Raw genomic sequence first — 25,408 nt, 5'->3', positions numbered from 1 at the left:
GCTACATAATTTTTTGTATGTTCTGCAATCTAGATTTTTTGCTTAATGTATATTAGTATTAAAACGTTGAAATCGACTGAAAATCGTAACATTTAGTCGTGGCCTGAATGTTAGCAATTTGGCCCAATGTGCATAGCAGCAGCAGCAGGCCGACATACAGAATCGAGTTCCCAATCGTCGACGCTTATAGCTTCACTCACATTGCATTTGAAGGAGAGGAGGAATGCTGTAAGCAAAGACCTCTGTTTTCAGGCTCAATGTTATTCACAGGGCCGTAGAATTGTGGATTGGAAAGGGATGTCAAAATTTCTTGCATTTCCTTTCTCCAACTTGAGGAATTGTGTGCATCGTATCGGAGCATGATTTCTTTGTTCGGTGTTTTTTTATGATTTTCTACGTATGCATAAAATGTCACAATATGTCGGATCAAATGAGAGAATTTCGAAACTTTGGAAATATGGGGTCAATATTTTAATGTCAAAAGAATATGTTTCGATTATTTTAAACTCTCATGAACTTGCTGTATACTTCCTGTAACACAGTTTTTATTTAGCAGTCTTATGGTATACGTTAATATGGTGCAGATGGTGGTATAATTCCAATTCCGGTAGTTCACTCACGGATAAAAAGGAATGAATAATGCCTAATAATACTTACTAAGCAGCGCAATTATAGAGCAATTTGCTCCACTCCAAACAGCAGTCAATCAGTGAATGAATGAGAAACAGAGAATTGGGCAAGTTTTTAAGGCATAATATTATTATTAGTTGTTATTTAGTGACGTGCCCCGTGAGCCAAGTCTCATTTTTGCATGTGTGAGTCAGTCAGTCTCACACACAGGCCGTCCGTCCGTCAATTAATTTATTGAATGAAAGAAAAGGTACATCAGAATGGTTTTTATTTATGCACACGTAGCGAGTATTTAGTATTTAGTTGAGTCGATTATGGAGTGGTTGGTGTGGAAAAGATGAATGAAATGAGGTGACCAATACGAAAATATGTGTGTACTGCTAAAGGTTTCTTGTTTACAAATGATGGATTAATTGTGCATTATTTACTGCATTTGTAGTAATTGTAAATGGAGTGAGCGAGTAAAATGCGTTCCAGTGATGGGTGTTTTACACAGTAATCATATCATCTAATAAGGTAAAGGAAATGAGACTGTTTTTACATGAAAGCAATTTTAGGTCCGCGATTTATTCTTTGTCAGCACACGAATATATATGATGAATATAATGGTTTTTTCCATGATAATCCGTTTTAAACTCCGCTTAGAGGAATGTCAAGACAAAAACACGACAAAAGTAGTTAATAATTAAAGTTCTCGCTCGCACTTGCATAATAATTAGTCATCGAAAAACAAACAAAAAAATCGCATAATAATATTATAATATATATATATCGAATATAATAAAATCTACTTCAAAGCGCCACATTTTCTAATTCCAATACGCTTCGTGGGATTTCCTGAAGGGTCACCGCATTCAGAGATTTTGTCGACAATCTCGATTCCTTCGAGGATATGACCGAAAATTCCTGTAAAACCGGGCATGTCTTGGAGGATGATTCGAAATTGGGAACCAACCAGTCCTTTCGAATCATGGCGTTTTTGAGTGCGACGCATCCCGATTGCACCTCGGATCGCTAGTTAGAATAGTAATAATTATAATTATGTACATTTTGCATTTAATATTATTAAATTATAATTATTATTTACCGGGTAGTCTCGTGTCTTCTGGCATGAAGAGACCTTCTTCGTCTAGAAAATACAACCGAAATTGTGTAATTATTTAAATATGCATGTCATGCGCATATAAAAAATAAATACTCACATATTGAGTGTCCGCCTCTGCCATTGTTGTGCTTCAGAAATAAAAATATTTTAAGTATAAATCTAAATTGTATAATATAAAACTAAATATTACCTCAAAGTCACCCGTAATTACAGATTCGCCTTTCCAACACTGGAACACAACGCACCCATGAAAACCAAATCCTATAGAGAGGATAAACCAAATTATTTATTGCAACATGGTTCTAATATCACATCACATTATAAATAAATATTGCTTACCTCTCTCTTTCGTCGTCAAAGCTTTGAAATTTTCACACATTTTGGGCGCAACGTCGGGCCGGGTTTCGATGATTATACGTCCCAAAGGAACAGATTGAACTGTAAACATGATGCATATCATTTTTTGACGTTAATAATTAATGCAAATACTTCATAAATATTACTTACCTTCCATGTCGAAATAAAACCGAGGTCCGGAAACACTGCCTAGGCTCAAGGCAGTAGGTGAGTACTTGGGCGGAGATATCAATGCCTTCTGACTGCTCTTGAGAACTCCATTCCCAGTGGTAAATGCAAAATTATTCAACCCCAGTTTGGCCTGCGGACAATTCAGTTATATATATTCTGCTCAACCACAGACTGAAAATTATGCAATTTGTTTTGATTCAATACAAACTTACCGAAGTGTAATTATGAATTAATCTAAGGGTTTCATGGTTTGAGTTCGAACCACATGCGTACATCGGCGAAACCTGGAGAAAGCAACGAGGAATGCATTTTAGAAATAATAATAACTGCTAACGTAAGTAAATGTAAGTTGGTTGGGACACTTACGCTGACCATTGCGCGAAAAAGACAATTCTCGAGTTGCTGTTTGCGACAAGTGAGTGCTGCAAGGACAAAACTCGTCACTTATTTAATTCCAATAAACCACTAATTAATAAAAAACATTACCGGAAATAAGGGATGAAAGATGGGACAGGTGGTTTGATTCAGAGCTGCCGTTTGCTAGGGACTTGCGCGCCTTAATTAGCAAAAATTAAATTAATATGGACAATTACACATTGTAAATCAATTTAATTATAGAATAATAAAAGCCGACTCACCGACGTTAATAGGTCATGAACTTGAGGCAACTCACTAAAAACGGAAAACCCATTCATTAGCTCCTCCTCGAGATCCCTTTTAGCCTGACTGTTGTGTAAAAATTGAAAAAAATTAACACTTTTGCTATATGCAAGAGAAAGTTTTTTTTAAATATTAAAACTTAATATTACCTTAATGCGTCTATTATCTTCATTACGATGTCTTGCTGATTTCTTTCTACGCGATACACTTCATTCAGTAACTTTCCCAGATTGAGAGTTTCAGCCTCTAACGTCAATGTTAGCGTATCGCCCATCTCCTTTAGCGTCCTTGTGCCGTGACCACGTGCGGTATGGTCCTGCAGAAAATATTTCAAAATGAGCAATTGTCTTATATAGACAAGTAATTTGTTAGTTACCTGAGAACAGATACGGCAGAGACCCTTTGAACACACCTCACACCAACAAATATGTGGCATTGCATCTGGAAAAAATTGCCATGAAATGAAATTCATCACTAAATTAGTATATTACGAAATGGTTTATTTACGAATGAGGCAGGATGACACGTTAGCGACTCCATTTGAAATCCCATTTATTCCGTTGGTTATTCCATTTGGAGTTGTCCCATTCGTGTGACCGTTTGTCGTCACAACCACACCCCCTCCGCCCCCACCACCGGTAAACTCGTCTAGCCTCCAGCCTCCGACAAGGGAAAGGAGAGAATCAGCTTCGTCCTCTGACCAGCCATTCGTAGTCGTAACTTTCTCTTCAGCAGCAGCACTTCCCATCATCAATTGAATCGTAGTACCACCTCCTCCTTTTAAACTTGCGAAAATCTCGTTACTGTCCACCTACGCAAGAGAAAGCACATACGTAAGTAAATAAGACAAACAAATATTTATCATATTAATCATAGCATTTTCTTTCACCCTGATGGATGGTGATGTACAACACAGTAACACACACTAATATCCACCCACGCACATCCGAGAAAACGTTATCCCTGCATTTCTCATTCTCACTTTCACCTAAAGCAGCTAAATGCGAGCATTTTTTTCATGGAAATATGCTCATATCTTTGAACGAAAATTGGGAAATGCGTTAAATACACGTCAGAATACATTCAAATCCACGTGGTGTAGTTGTTGTATTAATTTAGTTTAACTAATTCCAAAAATTATAAATTAACCAATCAATTAGCATATCCAAACAACTAGTTCATTCATTGAGACATTCGTTCCGTACATTTTACTGCCCTTTTTGAGGATTAAACTAAACAAACACTAAACATGAATGAATTCCTCAATAATCCTTTTCTTTTATCCTCATTGTACTAGAAAGTGAAAGTTTTAACCCTTAAGTAGGCATATTATGTAATTAGTAACTAAAAAAGGGTCACTTTTCTCCCGGTGGGGCACCTCGGCACAAACACAAAACACAACTTTAGTCTAAGGCTCTCTTATAACAATAGTCTCAACAATTCCAGCCCGCCTCTGCACACAAGATATTCCCACTCATTTCCTTGCATATTATCCGACCGGGCACTCCTCACGCAAATCAATAAAACCCACACCACACCGGCATGCTTCCGTCTCAGTAATAAAATTTAAAAAAACTCGTTTTCTCATCTTACCAAAGTACCCATCACTCAGGGTCGCCGTGTCATCCAGCTCTTGAACTGGACACAACGGTGGGAAGTGGGGTCAGCAACAAAAGAGCAAAACACTGGAAATAATCAGATGGGAAGAAGAAGACATTAGAGTTATTTTAGATTAGAATATCTCCCGTCTTGCCGGCTAATCAACGTGCTTTTGTAATGCATTGACTGGGAATGCACTATACATACTACAAGTAGTCTATAGTATCCTTGTGGAGTAGTAGTAGTGGCGGTGGCGGTGATGTAGGCAATGCAATGCTCTTTGCAATACCGGCAACACAACTTGTGGCTACACTACCACGACAAAAATCGTGCTCACTTCACCCGGGATATCTTGCCGAGTTTGACTCACCTTGACCTTATCCAGTCTGAGGGGCGTGGCGGATGATCTTATCTACAAGGTGGTAGTACTCCAAAGGGGTCAAAGGTTATAAGGTAGCGCGTAATTATTAAATTTCACGAGCGGTGGCAGTTTCGCAGCCGATTTTTACGCGGCACCAGACACACTCTCGTCTTAATAACTTGGCCTGGCCTGCCACGCACGCTACGATCATCTTCCCCGGGTCCGCACGATCGCGCAGCACAATCCTCACAGGGGCGTAGCTTTCACCGGCATGGAAAAGAAAGCGGGTGAAAGTAGGCGTTTATCCTTTATGAGGAAGAGGGGGGCGACGTTTGATGGGTGAAAGTTAAATTTTCTCACCTTGCCCCAACCCAGTTAGCACAGTCAATGAGAAAAGTGCAAGGAAATTGTTTCGGAGCAAGCGGTGTGTAGCGTAGACGTAGACGCCGCTACTACTACTCTCTCTTTTCGTTCATTCGAGTTTTTGGTTAGGTGGGTGGTGGGTTTTAGATGAGTGATTGATGAATGAAACTATGAATGAAAAACGACCCGGGCTAAAAATAATTGAAGGGGCAGAAATGAAATCATGAAATGGCATGAAATCCCATCGAAAGTTCTCCCTTAACAGCAAGTCTCTCCATCTCATAAAATCAACCAGTCTCATCTCACCCCCCAAAAAAACTCTATCTCTCTCTTACATTCCTCGTCTCAAATTGTATCTTAATTTAGCATTCTTTTTCCCCTCCACTTTTTTTGCACATAAAACCACCCAAACTATTTCATTACTTGCCACACACACAACTAACTCTGCTCTTATTTGGGAAAGACAAAGAAAGTCGTAAAACAAGACCCACGCACATGTCCACATTTAACTCCAAAAACATGTCAAAAAGTGGTGAAAACGAGTCTACTTTCGTGAGGATCCGGCCCTTCCATTTGTGCTCGATGGCTGTTCCCCACTCCTTTTCCGCTCCGCCAAAGAAGAAGCTTCGGCAACTATGGGCCCAACGCTGCCCGTTTGGCCCAACGCTTCCCCCACGTCTGAGAGGGTTTGCTCCGGCCTCCCCGGGTCAACGACCTCCCACAAGGCCACACCTCTCGAGGCCAACCAGACTCGCCCAAATTAAGGCGTCCCATCACCCCAAAGGGTTCATATCTGTTACAGGGAGTGGCGGAATTCTGCAGTGAGACGGGATGGACATAGTGGCCCAGACGTTTCGTGGATGTGACGCAATCTGACCACGTTTCCGGAGGGTCTGAGTCACCCAGGATGGCGGTGGGGGTGTGACCCCGTCTGGGGAAGAGGAGGGGGCAAGTAAGGGTCAAATTGGTGGGGACAAGGGAAGGGAAAGTGGTGAGAAGTGAGGTTTTACTGTCCACTCTGCCTCGTGAATAATGTTGTGAAGGAGAGAGAATGATGGTTGCTTTTTGGATGGTTTTAGTAGTGTTTCAATAGCAGCAGGGCGAGTCGACGAGGAAAATATAGGCAGGGTAGGAATAGTGGACGGAAGGGACGATCATGTATCGCAGAAATGAGGGGGAGAGGATTTAAGGCGTGTTTTTTTCGTTAGTTTGAGTCAAATGGGACTTGAATTCGAGTAATTTAAAAGAAAGGTTCAAAGTATATGATGTAAATGAATACTTTTCAAGTCCGGGGAAAATGAGATACGCCAAGTGAAAGTATAAAATTACTACTTTTACCCTGCCGTGGAACCTAAATTTCACAAAATGCTTGCAAATCTTGTACTTTTATGAATCGTGTAACACAATCTTATTACATTCTCGACGATGTACAAGTTTGAGTCAAAGGATGGCATTAGCATTGGCAACGAGATTTTGAGACTACTGATATGAATATGATGGTGATAGTCAAATCATTTACTATCATCACAAAACTGACTGATTTACATTTACAACTAACATTTCTCATATCGTATTTATCTTTCTATTTAAGAGATGCAAATCAGCCATGAATGGGAATAAATATTTGAATGCATATTAAATACCATGCTAATAATCTCACGAGCCAAGTTTATTTACAAATATGTGGTTGGATTTCGTGGTGGTGTGACTCCTCCACATTTCTCATATTGCATTTACTATTTACAAACAAAATGCTTGTCTCACTTAATTGATTTCACTCCAAATTGGATGAATGGGACCTTGTAAATTTATTTAAATGGCTGTCATTTCTTGAATGGACCATACCACGAATTAAAGAAACCCTGATTCGATTCTAATCATAACTACGAGATTTACGAGCGTGTGTGTGAATGCAAAAAAAAACATGCAAAATAAAATTGTACGTATGTTCACTCTGGCTAAAATTATAATTACTTGACGTAAATTGTGGTATGATTAATTGTTCATTTGTATACGCTCATTTTGAAGTTGAAGGGCTTGAAAGTTGTGAATTACGATTATTTCACGATTGCATATGGGTTCAGTAACTCATTTTTTGAGACGCTTTGGTTGTACACAAGCACAACTTAAATGTCGCATTATCTAGAATCTCTATACAGTGAAACGCAATAATGTTCTACATGCCAATTTATCATCTTGGGCCATGTTTATGGGTCGACAATTCCAAAAATCGTGTCTTGGGTGTTGGCCGTTTCATGACCACCACGCGACGATACAAAACACATGAAATAACTAATTGTAATTTAACTAACTGCTGCTGCTGCCTGATGCGAAATAATTCCATTCAGCTCATGCATTGTGTTACATATATTCCAAAATAACTCATAATAAAATAAGGGAGTGACGGCAGAATGCATGGTACAAAAATAAGTGAAAAGATACATAATCAGCAATAATATTGTTGCAGAACATAAGTAATTATCATAACGAGCAATTTCACAAAAAAAGAACTCGATATTTATTATATTCTGCAAATCTCAATTGCTTAAGTAGTAGTAGCAATTTATGGGTTTACACCAATTCAATACATGTAAATATTGTGACCTGTTGCACAGTTGTCTGTGCCCGGAATTTTTTCATGAATGAAATCTGTTTAGGCATGTTTATAGTACCACTAAAACTTGAGCATAATTTAACACTGACCTTATAACGAAGTTTTTTATGGGCTTGGCCAAGCCACACATATGTTTACTTGCATGCATTTTATATTCAGTTTTAGGTACGTAACCATTCGCTCATTTGGATTCTCTTGTCAAACTGCACACCAAAATAAAACAATGTGTCCAATTGACATATAGAGTGTACTTTTTCATACGAGTCCCGTATGAAATGGATTGACGGATGTGGTGATAATGATGAGATTAAACATGTGCTAAATGGCTCTGCAGCAACCAACGCAGCACCTGTCTCACATTCTCCTCTTTTTCGTCCTGGCTGGCTGCTATCGTTCATCGACTTTACTAGATTATAAATTCAGTTTGTTGTGCTCTGTGCTTTCGGACAATTAATAAGTCGGATGGATGGATGGATGATGATGTATAATTCATTTGAATATCACTGCATGCATGCGTGTTGATGTATTAGCAAGTATTTGTAGCGGTCAACGACGTGTACATGCATGCATATTATTGAAGATATTCTGCTGATATTCGGACAATAATGAGATGCATAGTCTCTGAATGACTTAATACACAGGGGAGAAGACAAGTGTGAAGTGTGATAAATTTTTTTGGCACGTCAGCCCAACCAAGATCAAATATTTCTAAATTATGTACTCAAATTGTTGTATCGCATTTTTTTGTCAGGTGCATATTATCATTTACGTGTGGATATATCTACCTAGAAGTGAACTGAAATAAGATTGATGACATATTGGGACAGCACAGAAATTACCCAACAATGAGATGTAATAAAAGATGCTGCTGCTACATATTCATGCAGGTTGCAAACATTCAGGTGAAAAAATGTGGGCACATTATACATACGCATATGGATTTGCTCGTTGATTAAACAATTCCTTGTTGCCTCAAGTATTATAATTAATTTCATAATCATGTCGAAAGTTTGGTAATTATTCAGTAAAAAAAACCTTATAAAATATTCACTCAATTCAATTTGTGTTGTGTGTCGACTAAATTAAAATTACGGGAGAGATTTATCTAATGCATACGCAGCACAGGAGAATATTAGGAATTTGCAAAAATTGTGATCGACCAGACAAATCTGCTCGTCGCGATTTAGGCCAAATTTTTTAACCAGTTTTTCAGTCATCTAAACCAGGTCTAATTCTTAATTGCTATAGCCTGCCTCGTTTAGCTAGCTACACAGCTACCTTGTTAAAGACGACTGGCTACTACCACTATGCCGTTCTGTCGTAACAAAAAGTGTGCATTTTCGATTTTGTACTCACTTATTCGTTCATGATATTTGTCAACATAAAGCATTTTTATGTCACTCACTTTACTTTTTAACGCAACAGCGGAAAGATATATGGTAAAGGCTGCAATAAATATCGTAAGGTTTGTATCAGTCATTGTAATAAAAAAAAGTTAGCTCTTTTTTTACAACGAGCATAAACAGAGAATTTTACTAATCACTATTTACTAGCAAAGCAAGATTTTATTTCATTGCGTCCAAGTCGAACCGACCGACCGACTAGAAGTTTATATCGAAATCTTGACTTACTTACGAGAAGGAGTAGAAGAATTGTATTGCAATAGTTTCGTCGTTTAGTTTATTTACCAACTTCTCTCCTTAGCCAGACTTACTTGCATTTCATTCCATTGTTATCATGTTTACTCAAGCCTTTCTCTTGACCAAATTTTAAATTATCCAAGTCCGTGCTAAGTCAAGTAAAGAAAACAACCAGCATTCGATTCTTGCCTACTTTTTTAAGATACAGACAGTCATCTAGAGGATGATGGACCAATGTCTCCGTCTGTAAATGCATGTTTAACCATGATCATCATCACAATAACTAAAAATAAGTGTCTTGTAGTACGTAAAAGAATGCAGTGTCAAGCAATTAAGCTTGTATACTATTGTTGCAAAATGCAGCTTTACTACATTGAAACTTGATGCACTATTGTATTTATTTATATACATCGATGAGAGTTGGGTGCAATTTTATTAATCTGTTACAAACCTTTACTAACGCGTCACAGGTGCATCTGATCGCAAAATAATAATAAAAATTGATGACAGAGCAAGCACAGGATGGACAAAGGGACGAAATTAATTGAATTTATGATAGAGATCTAACTAACTTTGTATGGGATGCGGCTATAGGACGATGCGCTCAATAATATTTTTCAGGTTGTCAATAATGTCACTCAGTCCGTCCGTGATTGAAATACATAGATTCTCTCAATGGTCAAGTATTATAAGAAAAATTAAACTGTCCAACAAACAGTCGCCGTTGTCTACTGTAGTAGCAGCCAAGTCAAGCAAAAGTATGCCACAATTATGTATAAACCGACCTCGTGGGTTTTATTAAGTGGTTCTTTCTCTCATCTTTCGTACATACAATTCCTAAATAATAAGATTGGGGTAGGTATGTATGTACAATTTTTCTTAATGAATGGGCAAGTTTCTTCATCTTTACAAATAAATACAGCATTATTCAATCTACATAGTCGCTTGTCCAATGCATGTAAAATAAAATGCCTTAATAATCCATACGATCGGTAAGTAAACGTTGCGTTTACTACTACTTTTTTTCATAATTACCTACGCCCTTTTGGTTGAATAGATTTTCGACGGTACAGGCAGGCAGTCAGTCGTATGTACTTACTTATTGTTAGTTATTTTATGTACGCTCAAGTTCGTGAGACCTAGATCAGATCAAGAATTAAGATTTTTCTTACGTGCATGCACTGCTATCCGTGTGGACCATCGCACCCAACGCAGGATTCGTTGAAGAGGACAAGTCTCTCAATCTCAAAGCCACGTAGAAAAATGTGGTTTTGGAAAGTTATCAAATAAAAGGTAAAGGTGTTCATCCCTTAAAAACCTGGTTTTATTGTGAAGAATCAAGTAAAGTTAGTCAAATGAATTGAACAAAGGCAATTACTATTCAGATGAAATATCAAATAGCGTTTTTTGAGATACTCTTGTATTAAACACACTTTGCGTATACTTTATCATTAATTTATTACGAATACAATTTCCTTTTGTAGATAGGTACGCATTTAGTTTTCGAGCATATAAATTGTTTACAAAAAGTTGAGAAACCCCAATCGAATAAATAAATTTTTTACACACAATTTAGTATAATGCTTGTTAGCAAAGTCACACAATTGCTTTTGTAATCAATCTTATTTCTCGAAGAAAAAAATTAAGTTTCTCCACCTTCTTTTTTATTATTTAATCACAATTTATATTCATGATCTCTCGATTATCCGTAATCATAATCGTTCAAAGATGACGTTGCAGAAAGTTTAAATATAGCTTTTTTTACTTCATGGAATCATTTACACTGATGATGGGGCAGGACGGTATAACTTAAAATTAAGACTCTATTCTACATATCGTAGTCCTCTGTCAGTTCAATAAATGTCCAAGCTCATTCAAGTGAAGGGAAATATTTGTGTTGTAACAGGCCGATAAATGTATCAGGTTTAATTTGTAAGAATACACTCTTAGAAAACTGGTATTAAATCAATACATGACTACCGCCACGGTAATAGATAACTGGCATTACCGTTTAGTAATGTTGCGGTAATGAAAAATTTACCACCCAGAAACAAAACTACTACATCAATCTGGTAGGAAATTATTACCAAATCAATATCAGTGCGGAACGCATATTTGTGACTCTACCAGATTTTTAGCAGTGTGCTTAATAAATTCCACCCGGATTATGTTAAATACTACACGAATGCGATATCTGGGAGGTAAAATTTCATAGGAATGAATAATTTTAAACTCCAAATTCCTCTCTCCGCTTATGCACTTTTATTAGTTGCGACGAGAAATGTGTCACGGATTTTTAATCCAGAAACTCATTACCGTAAATTCCAACATGCAACCTCAATTTTCTCAGTATGGTGCGATCCTCTCTCTGCGAAGACGAATCTCATGTCATGCAGCAGCAGAAGATGAGAATTGCTTTGTATTGAGTGCCTTACCGTACAGAATACTAATTCGAAATACACACCCATCCCCATTTAATTCTTACCTCCCTGGGGAAAGGAATAATAATAAGAGGCCGACAGACGCAAATTCTCACTTCGTCTTCCTCCTTCTTTCAATAGAAAAAGGAACAAGAAATTATGTAGCTGGCGACGGATGGCTGATTATGATGATGACGAGACTGGAGCCCGGAAAGGACCCCACCGGCTTTTCACTAACTAACGAAAGCTATAATGTTACAAATGTTGTTATGTTTGCTTGTAATAACAATGAAATTGTAAAGAATTTTGATTGCGGCTCATCCACACGGATCGTATTTCGTCCACAAACTATGTAAACGATGTAATGTTATGCTTATTTACTAGCTGTAAATATGTTTCATTAGAAATTCCGGTACACAAATTACTCTTACATGAATCCAACATTTTATAAAATTCTGTCTTCTTCCTCCGTTTGCAATTAGCAAATGGGAGCTGTAATAATAATTGACATTCTTCTTTCCACTCCTCAGTTTTACCTTCATTTTCTCATCTTCATCTTCTCTCCCTGGCTTGTACAAAATCTGTACAAAAAGCATTTACAGCTACTGCACAACACGGGTAGCCTGTGCCTACGTATGTAAGCACATACCTGTTGCTCATATTTTGTATTTATTTACTGTTTATTACAATAGTAGAGATATAACGAGCATGCAGAAATGAAAGAAAATTATTTTCGTAGCACAAAATTCTCTCTGTGTTGATGATACTTTTTGCATAATAAAGACAACCAACCCGGACTTTATACATACACATATTCAATCATCATCATCATCATTATTGTATCCCTGCATTTCAATCTAGTCAAGAAAAACCTGTAGAATTCAATGTGAATATGCATAGGATTCATTTATTTAGCCGGTAGCATTTTTACCCTGTGCATGTAGCATTAACCCAAAGGTTTATACGTATTATTCCTCTCGGGAGAAGTGCATTCATTTCTTTACCCTCGTCGCCGTCGTCGTCGTCATCGTCGTCTTTCGTCGACAACGTCTTTGTGGAACCCAACCAAGTTTTTGGCTGTATCATTACGAGCGTAGGAAGGAATTCTACCTCATAGATTCAAATGCTATCCTACTCGTTTTACCTTGTCAAGGTAGGGCTTAAATTTAAATCAAAGGCACACACAGACTAAAGAAGGTTGAGGATTGGATCATGATGGGAAGGAAGGTAGGCGAGGTAGAAAAAATTCAAAGAAATATCTAAGCAGCTAAAATGTGGATGGTGGATTGGATGGTAACTGCAGCTTATAAGACTGCCATCATGCTTACCTTTACCTGGCTTACCTGTGACTTGTTGCTGGCTTGGCATACCTTCTTTTAAGCAGCAACAAGACAATGTTGTTGCCTAAAAGATCTCACAATAATAATATAACCAACCCAACAACACACACCTGACAAGAAGTAAATGTACTGCGTTCGTATAGTTGTGCTTGTATATTCTCTTCCGTAAAACTTAAGCATTCCATCCCGTGTACATACATACATCTCAAGTATATGTAGTTGGTTAGTTAGTCAACTAACCGCTCTGGCTGAGGTCAAGTCAACATTATTCCTTCTTCTCCTATCCACAATTCAAATTCAAGACTTGATTATCGACATCGGTTGAAACGCCAAACCTGCTCCGTTGGTTTGGTTGGACTCTCTCGGTTCAGGAATCAAAATTGAATTACGTGCTTACAGTACTTAAGTATTACTACGATTACCAATTAGTTGCATGGGCTATAGGTACAAACAAATATCGAAAAGTCAGGAGGACAAGCGAGTTCATGAGAGGAGAGACCCAAACGGAGTGGACTGATTCGACTACTAGTTTGTAATAGTAAATCAATGATCTTTCGCAAAAAAGTGTTAAATTCCTGGAAATTATAAGAAGAAATTTACGAAAATAATTTGCATATGGAGGACATTGACAAGTGCTGAGTGGAAATAATCGTGTCTTTTGTCTTTTGTTTCGACTCCTTCTTCCGTTGATCCTGCTCTGGTTTGTGAGTTTGTTGAGTGCGAGTGTGTAATAGTTGTTGAGTTGGTCACAAAGTGTGGATTTAATTAAAGGGTCCCATACTTGAAAGAAACGGGAAGCTATTTATTTTTACACGTAAATAAATTTATTATAATAAAATGCCGTGTTCCGCTGTGACCTTAAGTTTAGCCACGATTGCTGCGGTAATCTCCGTTGCACTATTGGCTATTTCGTTCTCCACCGATAATTGGATCCGTATTGATGTCAGAAGGAATAAAATTAAGGTAAAGCATGCAAAAATTCTCTTCCCAAATATTCATACAACTTTTTCCTTAACGCGACATGATCCAAATAATAATAAAAAAGTGATACCTCTCAATAATCATAAATAAATTGTAACAAATTCGCACCTCATCTGACTAATTACTACAAATACTTATAAAAAAAATTGCACGCATTTTGCAATCGACACACAATAAATAAGGAACGAACCCCTAATTGGATCTGACTTTAGTTTTTATTTGACCCAATTATTTTAATGATCCGATTGGTCCAACTAAAAAAATGCATGCCCCAACTGATGGAGCGTGCAGTACGAGAAGTTGCAATCCAATGCAATGCAATAATTCCATTGTTAAAAGATGGACATGATGTACATAGAGAAACAAACGAGATTTCAAATCTGGTACATACACACACATCCACAAATGAGTAGAGTAAGTAAAGCACGTCAAAAGAAGTAAACCTGTCAAACACCATCCATTCCATAATAATAATATCATGTCGATACGATATGAATGAATGTCGATAAGGATGTCGATATAACACTATCATTCATGAGTTGAAATTATTTTTTAAATCCGTTTCGAAAATCTATCTATACCCATTATTGATAGGAGGAAGAATGAACAAATATTAAACAATGTCATGCATGCATCAATCACATATATGGAAGCTATTCATTTGTGCAGAGTGTACGTACATGGTGGATGATAAATTCGTCGGCCAATTGGTTAATACTGGCTGAAATCACCAACCACAGGAGTGACTTCATGCTGCAATTATTAATAAGAAAGAGCTGATTCGTGAGTATCAAAACAATGCGATTCTCGATTAACTTATGGTTGTGTCAGCGTCTTCACGAAATTATTACCATCGATGATTTGATTGTATGAGAAGAACGTAATAAGAGAAATTTCTAGTGGCCACATACATGCATGTAAAAATTTAAAGGAGGCGATCCTTTGGACATATTGGGACAACAAAGTGTATCATTATTTTGGATAAGTATAGCTTGCCGAATTTATTTATTGGTAAAATAAAGTAGCAATTAAATTAGTTTTTATTATCTAACCAATTGTAAAAGCGGTATTGAATCCACGCCACGCACATAAATATCCCATCCGGTTTCTCTTTCCCTTTCAATCGTAAATCTCAACCAGAATAATTTCTTTGACAATTTACTTGTTGTATAATCATCCGAATTCATCTCATTTTGTTTAATTTGTCACTTACTTTAACCGAGGTGAATAGGAATAGTTGGCTTATTGCTTAATTGCAAACCACTTCATTTCATTTTGTCATCCTTCGTCATACATACTCTCGTTTTTAATGGAGAGGCGAAAAAGAAGAGTGTGGGTGGAATTGACAGCCAAGCGACACTCAAATCTTAATGGCAAAGAGATTTTTTATAGTTTCTTCAGCCAAGAGTGCTAATTACTCATTCAAATTTATTTTATGTTATTTTTGGCTTACTTTTTGTAACAGCAGACGCAGACTCAAGTAAGTGCTGTTTTTTATCTGCGGCATGATATCAGAGTTGGTTTTCTTAACTAAATAGTAAAAGTGAATAATATATATATACGTACGTGCACACAATTTAAGTGACACTCCCACCATCGCCGATGATGTTTGTGATACGTATAATTGTTTCTCAACCAGTGGTTCAGTTCAGATAGGATAAGTTTGTTAATGATTAATTAAAGAAATGAATGCTGAGAATAGTTCACACATTTTGCATTTCACTATTTCCTGACACAACCGGTAGTTCTTTATGCAGCTGAGCATAACCATGTTTGCGCTGAAGTAGATACATACATAAACTGCAAATAATTGTGTCAATGGTAATTACACTCGTATGGCAAGAAGTTCAAAATGAAAGTAAAATTGATCAGATCGTTATCAGTGCCGTTTTATATATTCTGCTTGAACAATTTTTGTCCGGGTGAGTATTTAGATTGTTATTCCAGCGTATTTTATGTATGTTCATTAGTTAGTACTTTGCCTATTTTAATTTAGACTATTTTTACATGGTCACATACACACAATAAAAAATTAGTTAGTTTATTACCGGTTTAAACCAGTGTGTGAATGCATGCAGCCAGTATCTGCAGCAAAACGTTGCAAAAAATGTTGCAAATTCATGCCAATTTAAGAGGATGCATCGCGACTTTGTGTTGTCCACTATCTATCACGGCATCGCCAATTAAATAACATTTAAACACATGCAATGGTTAAACAATAAAGTTTTATTGAGCACAGAGGAAGATATTTGATGCTGCAACTATCAAAACTGCATTTCGCATGTCGACTATTTCTTATCCCCAAAAAATCACGCTTTGATTATTACATCAAATAAATTTCGCTTCAGAAGAAGAGGAAACTCCGCCAAGTCATTTTTCCTCGTACAAATTTGCGCTATTTAAGTGGATGGATGGATGGTACGAAATTGAAAATTGAGATGAAACCGTTTCTCACCTAAAGCATAACGTATTTAGGTACGAACCTACTCCTAATGTGAATAAGTGGCCTCCCGTGAAATTCACTACGAAAAACAGTTACATACAACAAGACAGGCAACCATTTTAGAGTCCTCCACGGACCGAAAATCCATCATCTCATGGTGGAAGTGAAGATGATGATGATTCTTTCTTCATTTCACCGTCGTCGTGTTAAATAAAGCTGCCTTCTAGATATGTTAAAGGTTTGTCTTAATTCAAGCTGAGTGAAAGATTTTAACTTGTCTCTCAGCTCTCAGGTAACGATTTAGCATCTCTTTTAAAACTGGTGATCTTTGTCAGTGGTTGTAAACAAACGGTAAATTTTACACAATGACATTAATACCAATCAAAGTGTCGCTGCTTTACGTAAGCAGCTAAAAGACTAGAGGCAAGCAAGTATTGCTCCTTTATTTGCATGAGTCAGATTAAACCAGCGGAAAATCACGGCTTTTTGTTGCTCCCTCCAATGCGAGCAATTAGAAGGTGTGTTCTATCCATTATTTAAATAGATATTTCAGTTAGTTTATGTTTAGATCGACAATCCGGATATGAGATCCGTACGCATTCTGCATATTCTAATTTGCCACAGTCTAAAATTAATGCTCACCGTTGCACCGAGTGAATCACTTTGATCCTGTAATCGGTTAAGTACCAAATATGGTAACGATCATCTAATTTAGTACACATACATCGTGTATTTACTGTAACAGAAGTCATTATCTTCTTAGTTTGTTCCATCCCGACTAATTTGGTCAATTTTTAAAATTCTATTGAATAAAATGCTGCCCAGATAAAATCGCATTTTGACAGACTCTTCTCTTGCAGCAATTTGGCGAATGTAGGCTGTCTTGTGGTTTGGTTTATCAACTAAATACTTAACTACATAGCGGCCGACAGCAAATATCCACCTTTCAAATTATTATTCATTCAAACCCTCGCACAGCCCTCTGGGCAAGGACTTATTTGAAAAGCGTTGTGAACATTTTGGGCGTGGGATTTTTCAACATTGAACAAAGATTTGGGGCAGTATTGGCAATTACCATTTCTGAAACGTTAATAAATAAACTAGCATTGTCGCGGATGCAGGGTTAAATAAGAGAAAACTATAAAAGAAGAAGAATCTTGTTTGCATCTTATTATTAATTAATTATGGAGCGTCATAAATGCATAAATAAATAACAAGCTGTATTGTATTTTTTCATTGTGTGGATGGAGGAGAGTGGAAATTAAAAGTAAAAATAGGCGTAATTAATCACGGTTTTGCGGATGAAAGGGAGTTGGATGCAGTATTTTAATCGAAATAAAGCCAAAGAGGTTGGAACATGTATTCCTGTAACTCCTCTCGTCTGCTGTGGTCTGACCATGTCACGGTACACTGAGATTAATCAGTGTGGGTTGAAAAAATATGGTTTTTCAAGTTTACTATTTCTCCTTTTATCCACACGTTTTTAAAATTTCTAAACGCATAGAGAAACTGTGGGAATAATATTGTTTGGAAAACGCAACAATGTAAACGTCCCTGGGTGGAGGATCACGTGTCATAAATAAATTGGTTGGTAAAACTGCCCACGCCATGAGAGAAGGAAACTTTGAATTTCCGACTTTTCCACTTTTCCTTTACGAAAAAGACGTAGGTTCATCCTCCTCCTCACACACAATTTGGAAACATTTTGTTCAACATGTCCTCGTGCCAGCCAACAAACATGAAAATTTTAGCAGTGTCACACTTCGTTTTTGAGTTTGTTAGGCGATTAAGGCGACATTTGGTGGACCTGAATTGTCTCGAGTCAAGGAATCGGTTCACTTCACTCCCATTGAATACCGAATCATGAGACCATTTTTCTTTTTCTGTAAAAAAATGTCCTTTTCACTAAATTACATTAAAATAAAAGATGATACAAAAGAATTGAGAGAAAATCACGAGAATAGAGAAATCTGCTTCAACCACCCACCGAGGTTTGGCTCATTTTATTTGTACAATGTTTTTGCAAGAAATTTGAAGTCCCATCCAATAAAATGTAAATGTTACGCTGCAAACATTATTCGATTTTCTATTTAGCCTCCAACTTAAATTAGTTGAAGATAAAGTGTCATTGAAATAATATATTTCGGCCTTCCATATCTACACATAAGTAAATTTGTGAAATTAACTTTTGAAGATTAAAGATGATGCTGCTTCATAACTACTTTTCACATTGAAACTTACTTAAAGTCTTATAAATACGCTTCATTGGTTTTAAAACTTTCTGCACCAGTGAAGATTTCAAGCTGTTATGCAACCACAAAGTTATTAAGCCTTCGTGTCAGTGAGAATCGCTCTAGAAGGTTGGTAAAGTAATCCATCAGAGGAAAACCTCTAAAATGTGACAAGCTTCATACATGCGAGCAGATTCTACATAGTTAAAAAACACTAAAAGCAGTTACCGACCACACCATAAGAATAGCAGCATCCTTTAACAAACCAGAGTTGGATTTCGAAAATTTTCCGCTTAGAAATGCGGAACTAACCGAAGAAATCTTTTATTTTCCCAAGCGCTGGAAAAGAACAAGGATGTAAAAACGTCCTTGTGGGCCAGTTTACTTTGAATTGTATGCAATAATAATATCCGGCTGCAACAAAACCTTAAAGTTTTGGTACTTCAATCCATCCAAACCCTTGAGATCAGGTCCAGACTCTACTTTGTATCTACGATTATTGTCTCCACTCCAGCACGTCACGATGTCAGTGGAGTGGAACTTTAAGAAAATTCTAAACCATGACAAACCAAAAGTGCAGTTTGGCTTCCATAATTGGGTTCCATCCACATGAACGAAAATAACTTTTTTTCTTCACACCAACCAAATGTGAACGTGTTGATTGCCATTGTCATTAAGTGCCTGGCACCCCACCATCGAATCGAGGAGGCAAAAGGGTTCATCGCCGTGTCCTCAAATGTATATAAATCCTACCTGTAGATTCCCCTTCTTGAGGTGCAATCAGAAAAATGTGAACGTAGGTTATAGGGTGGAAAATTGAGAGTGTTGCTATTATTAATAAGAAGGAAGGTAGTAAAAGCCCTCCATAAGTTGGTGGTGAATTGAATGGCCCGTGGACACGGTGTGACCTAGAATTTATACCACCACCACACAACTTTTAAATCTTTTTATTCATGTCTCGAATCAAGTCTGACTTTGATTTATATATGTGCATACTTAAAAAAGAAAGAAAGATATTCTGTTTCTGTCACTTCAAAAAACGCAGTGCATTTTATCACAGATTTTTTTTACCTTTGCAGGAGCGAGTACAAAATGACCCTTCATCCATAGATAACCCAGATGACTTACAAGACAATCCTCTCTACTTTACGAGGACGAAGGGTCTCTTCAGAGTGTGCTTCCCCACTCCGGAACGGCCATCGTCGAGCAAAGGTACGCAAGATTTTCCTTTGTTTGCCCACGTTTTTTAAGCCGTGTGCATTCTTTCACAAGTCTGTTTGAAAATCTAAAATGTTTCTCATGTATTTGGAATTTCAGTGGCTTTATACCTCTCACCAGTGGAAACGTACTGCATGAACATTGACTATTTCATTCCTGACGAGGACAATGTCACGGCCGATTTTACCCCGGATCAAATGAACAGACTGCGTAAGTAGAAAATTCCAAATTTTATTTACCGTATGTGCTCAGGTCATGTGAATTTCTGGCCCAAATGTGTACTTCATTAGCACATTTAGAATTTGGCAGTGACCGAATATTCAAATTATTTCATTGTGCAGTCAGTCAGCAGGTGAATCGTCGCACTTTGAATTCTTTGATTCGATTGTAGCGTCAAATGAACCGTCTCCCCGGCGTATAAATCGTATTACAAGTCAGTCAAATTATGCATCTCTGTTGAATTTGTAACCGTACAAAGACAACTCCCGTTATGTTACTTACTACTTGATGTTGCCAACGTCGGGTTGACTTGGCACGGTGAATTGATGCCATAAAGCGATGCATTATCATTATATTAGAAGATACTGGTTCTCATACTTGAATGACGACGACGGGCTACTTAAACTTGACGGTAGCTGAATTCGAAGTTGGGATTTAACCCTAGTTTTCTTGAGATGAAAGAAAAGTGAAATTTTACAAATCTCCTCTCGGGTACAGGTAGATTATTACCTGAAAGGACCAGGTCTGCGTATATGGAACAATCTAACGACAATTTTAAGCAAACGAAGTAACTGTATGCTGCACTATCAAATAGTAATTTAATTTAAAACATAAAGCATAATGGTAATTTGAACCATACATATTTATTATGCCATACAATAGGTAGCTGCACTATGCACTTTTACATACCTCCATATATTTCTTTTATTCATGGCTATACATATTTCTAGCGTATGTACCTGTGATGATTACCATTTGATCGAGTCTTCTTCCGTGGGTTTGTTTGGCATTGGTGTGTGAATTAAAAGTTGATGATGCATAACTGAACAGAAGAAATGACTCAAGCAAACAGGAATTTTGAATCTGATTTTACCAAAACCTAATACATTTGCTGAGCTGATGAATAAAAGAAGCAGCCAAAGTATTCACATCGTCACTTCTGATGATGAGCGCCCATACATAAAATAAAAGTAAGGAGTTGGCTGGGAACGAACAACTCGAGGAAAAAAAGGCTGTAGGAAACAGCAGATGTTTAGTATGCGGGTTAAGTAATAAAAAATTAATTTTTTTTATTACGAGGAGGGTGATCAAATCCACCTTGCGTTTCGTTAAATACGTTACGTCCTTCGAAATGCGTCTGCATGAAAACACGGAATAAAATGATTCATTGAGGCAAAATCCGAGGCTGCACGGAATTATAATCAAGCCTGGAAAAGTGGTACAGAATTTATGTATGCATTTTAGTAAACACGATTTGATATCCTGCAACAAAATAAATTCTACTGTAAATTAGAAATATGCATGAAATCAACGCTACAAATTTCATACGCGTTTTAAAATGTTTGGCTTCTTCTTAATGAATTTCCAGATATGGGACGGAGCGCAATTGCCTTGTTCATTCTCGCATTTTTCTTTGTGTTCATCGCCTTCTGGACGGGAGTTGCTGGTTGTTGGAGAAGATCTTCGGGAAATATTACTGCCACTGCGATTCTGATGTTGCTCACATGTAATAAATTCTTTATAATTAATTATCTAGCATGAAATATCACTGTTTCAAATGTAATGCTGGCTGTTCTTTTAGGTTTATTCAGCGCAGGCGGAATGGGACTGTGGCACGGGGTCGAGTATTATGAAACTGAGAAGCTTAGTGGATCCGAATATTTCAAGGACTGGCCTCAGGTAATTAATTATGATAAAACAACACCTACACAGAAAAATTGCCATCAATCAATACATCATAAAATATTTAATCATAAAAATCCTTCACAAAACCAAATGAACCATAATTTGAACTAATTTTATCTCTTCGACTATGACCCATAGTCGCTCAAGCTAGAATCACAGTACAGCTTCGATTGGTCCTTCTACGTGTCCTGGGTCTCTGTCGGATTTAGTTTAATATCCGCCGTCCTCTTCGCCGGGGCAGCGACGTGTCTGTCCCGAGAGCGTGATGAGCTCGTGGCGTCGCAATCGCAGTATTTGATGACAGGTGATTTGATTAATATTTTGTCTTACCGCAGGCTTTGAAGGCGTCTTCAGTGTGGTCATACGACTGGAGTTATGTACTCGCTTGGATTGGTGTGGGTTGGTCATTGGTGGCGGCGTTATTGTTTTCGGGCGCCGCGGTATGTCTCCGTGGCGAGGCCGGCCTTGGCTACCCCGAGAGCCAACACATGCACTACTTAATGCCGGGTACTAATTACAAACTTATTAACATTACTAATCTAGCATTAATCCAAAAATCGTGCTTTCAAAAACTACTAAAAAATCCTGTAATCCAAGCGACACTAACATCTCTCTTACCCAAAAAAACAATTGCTTTACATTATTAACGAGAAAATGTGGCTTTATTTATTGCTCAATGAAAATCTCGCTCGGCAAAAAACAAGGAATTTTCAGCAGCAGAAAGTCTAATCCGTGTCGCAAGTTATGAATGATCTACTGTTATTTATGTGTTTCCAAATTATTATGTCTTATTTTCAAAGTCACCACCAACCATATACTTATTATCCTCCATTAAACCATAATATTAGCATTTTTCATTCATAAAATTAGCATTAGCTTCGAAAATTGTGTGATTGCGAACCGCGTGATTATTGTTATTTCAAAAAAAAATCCGAACTTTGAATTGAATGCAGGTGCACCAATTGCTCACCAAATTGACCATGAATTGCAAGTTTAATCATTGTTTTAAGAAGACATTCATCTCTCTGTGCAACACAATACTTGATCACCTTGAGTTTACAAGTGAAAGAAAATAACAAGAGCACAAATTACTTGCAGTGAGTGAAGCTGGGCTTAAAAACCAAAATTTTTTGGGTGACCACCACTCTCTTAAGTAGTACCACCACTTCTTGCAATTTACCACCCACCCACCTCCTTTATGTAAAACATGAAATAAGTATACCTGAAATTTGAGATGTTTGTGCATCAAAATGAAGGTCACAGAGTGGACTTAATCCACAAAAATCAAACTGTAAACTAAATAAATTATCACAGGCACCCAGATCAATTGAAATGTTTCCGTGCATCCAATATTACGCAAGTTTATTTCATTTCGCAGTATGCAAATTGTGTGAATATTGACGACACAGATTAGGTAGGACAGCCAACAACTTGCACATTTACTACCTTTTCTGATTAATATATTTGCATACGCCCTTTTCACCTTCAAATGGTCATCTCAAATGGTCATCGCTGATTGAGTCTTGAAAGGCTGGCTTGTTCATAATGGAAAAATTCGTATCGGATCATTTATGAAATTCTAGCACAGTGTTTAGAGACAAACTATGCTTGCTAACTAACTACCGGAAGATTATAGACAGCCAATTCTATTAATTTTAAAATAAATGAGGTAGCCACATCCTCAAATATATTACACATGTCGAGGCGGTTATAATTTCATGTCGATTTATAAAACATAGCAAAGGCCCCAAATATGGGATTATGCAGATAAATATGATGCTACTACTACACGATCATTACTTTCTTTGACACTGGTTATCTTACATGTTCCTAAGTACTTACTTGTCTTATTCGGCATTGAACTAAGAATATAATGCAAATGTAAAAGTGTGCAATGCAATTATGATTTTGAGATTATTATTATGCGAACCGTGGAAGACTTACTTGTTAGTGTTCTTTCGAGGGAAAGTGATAGAGAGACAGATCGTGATGGTGCTGTGTTTGTTGTCATTTAATTTCCATTTAAACCATGCAATTCGTTGTTATTTAGGGTTTAAACACTGGTGGACAAGGTGTCATTTAAAAATGACAAATTATGCTACAAACACTGAATACGCTCTACGTGAGGGTGCGTAATTTGCACACCACTTGTGGCACAAATCATCGCTAAACTTTCTATAGTTTTCCTTAACATTTCATTTTTTTAAGAAATACGTTATTACAGATATTCGAATATGCATCAACGATTTCCTTGAATAATAAGACAATTTTTTCCTCAAACTAAAATTAATGAAAAACTAACTCGCTGAAAAGGATACTTGCTTGCGTACAAATTTTGCAAAAATTGTGAAAAATTTTATGATGAAATGAACACCAACTAATTCCACTAAATGTTGCAGTTTATCCACAAAAACAACCCGGCTATGCGGCATACGGTTACGCAACTGCTTATCCACCCGGATACGGATATGGAAACTCTTACCCACAATACAGTAACTACTGAGAGGGATCGAGAAACAATTTTCGTACAATTGGCATTTAAAATGATGACTTGGCAAAAATATTCAAGAAAGAAATGATTAATTGGAATTTTCAAAAATTTAAAGAAAACAAAAAAAATTGAAAACAATCAGCATTATGTACAAATTGTACTTTACTTGAATCGATACGCTCATTCATGGAAATTACATGAAGTAAATAGCAACCTGTTATATAGCTCAAGCCAATAATATTGCAAAATATTTCCTCCTCCCCACTTTTCCATTAATCTTAAAAAAATACAATTCTGAACTAACGAACGATTTTACCGAGTGTTTTTCAAACCTTTTTTTATATTACAAAAGAGGTTCTATCATTAATATTATTATTACCCCGTCTACTTATACCATCACAATTCTGTCATTTTATTACACAGAGCGTTCATAATTTAGTGGTATGAATATGAATCTGAGCTGTTTTTAGTAATTTTAACGTGTATGTATTTTAAGCGATGTGAAAATGTTTGATCGCTAAGTAAATGGCGAGAGATAAGCTTACGGTTATGATGATATTTCAGGTAATTACTTATTATTTAGTTCTCCATTTACTACTCCACTGCTGTATTATGCCAGAATAATAATAATGCAAAATGAGACGACAATGATTTATGTGTAAGAATAAGAATAGAATGATGACAATAATTTTGACAATCCATTTTAACTTTGCTGACGTGTTAAATAGTTGACTAATTTAATTTTTATCGTAATTCATATCATACGTTTATTTTATTTTATAAAAACGTGTAACATTGACTGTCAACTGTAAAGCGAGTAAAAAGTTTTATACAATGTACGAGACGAGCGGAGGAGAAAGTGTTGGATTTTTTTTAGCA

At 36.9% G+C, this 25,408-nt stretch overlaps 2 protein-coding genes across 4 annotated transcripts; one reads left to right on the top strand and one right to left on the bottom strand.

Moving 5' to 3' along the window:
- Window positions 1-1,164: 1,164 nt before the first annotated feature.
- Window positions 1,165-5,083, bottom strand: LOC110848431. 2 transcript variants are annotated; one of them, XM_022095651.2, is made up of 15 exons: window positions 4,893-5,083; window positions 4,517-4,608; window positions 3,431-3,734; window positions 3,300-3,364; window positions 3,073-3,239; window positions 2,902-2,989; window positions 2,750-2,819; window positions 2,630-2,685; window positions 2,476-2,547; window positions 2,243-2,393; window positions 2,075-2,173; window positions 1,926-1,996; window positions 1,833-1,863; window positions 1,718-1,759; window positions 1,165-1,644 (listed from the first exon to the last, which is right to left on the bottom strand). In XM_022095651.2, the coding sequence occupies exons 2-15, from the start codon at window positions 4,526-4,528 to the stop codon at window positions 1,418-1,420; spliced, it is 1,455 nt and encodes a 484-aa protein (XP_021951343.1). In that variant the 5' UTR covers window positions 4,529-4,608; window positions 4,893-5,083; the 3' UTR covers window positions 1,165-1,417. The 2 variants fall into 2 exon arrangements, with proteins under 2 accessions (XP_021951343.1, XP_035707066.1); XM_035851173.1 differs by lacking the exons at window positions 4,517-4,608; window positions 4,893-5,083 and adding an exon at window positions 3,813-3,959.
- Window positions 5,084-13,371: 8,288 nt separating this feature from the next.
- LOC110848425 lies at window positions 13,372-25,376 on the top strand. 2 transcript variants are annotated; one of them, XM_035851504.1, is made up of 7 exons: window positions 13,372-14,223; window positions 19,995-20,127; window positions 20,233-20,343; window positions 21,722-21,859; window positions 21,935-22,032; window positions 22,374-22,545; window positions 24,438-25,376. In XM_035851504.1, exons 1-7 carry the CDS (start codon window positions 14,098-14,100, stop codon window positions 24,539-24,541), a joined length of 882 nt encoding a protein of 293 aa, XP_035707397.1. In that variant the 5' UTR covers window positions 13,372-14,097; the 3' UTR covers window positions 24,542-25,376. The 2 variants fall into 2 exon arrangements, with proteins under 2 accessions (XP_035707397.1, XP_021951334.1); XM_022095642.2 differs by lacking the exon at window positions 22,374-22,545 and adding an exon at window positions 22,177-22,342 and having other exon boundaries at window positions 13,402-14,223.
- The last annotated feature ends 32 nt before the right edge of the window (window positions 25,377-25,408 follow it).

This window comes from Folsomia candida, unplaced genomic scaffold (assembly GCF_002217175.1).
Source record: "Folsomia candida strain VU population unplaced genomic scaffold, ASM221717v1 Fcan01_Sc004, whole genome shotgun sequence".
NCBI lineage: Eukaryota > Metazoa > Arthropoda > Collembola > Entomobryomorpha > Isotomidae > Folsomia > Folsomia candida.
This window is presented reverse-complemented; position numbering and strand designations above follow the sequence as displayed.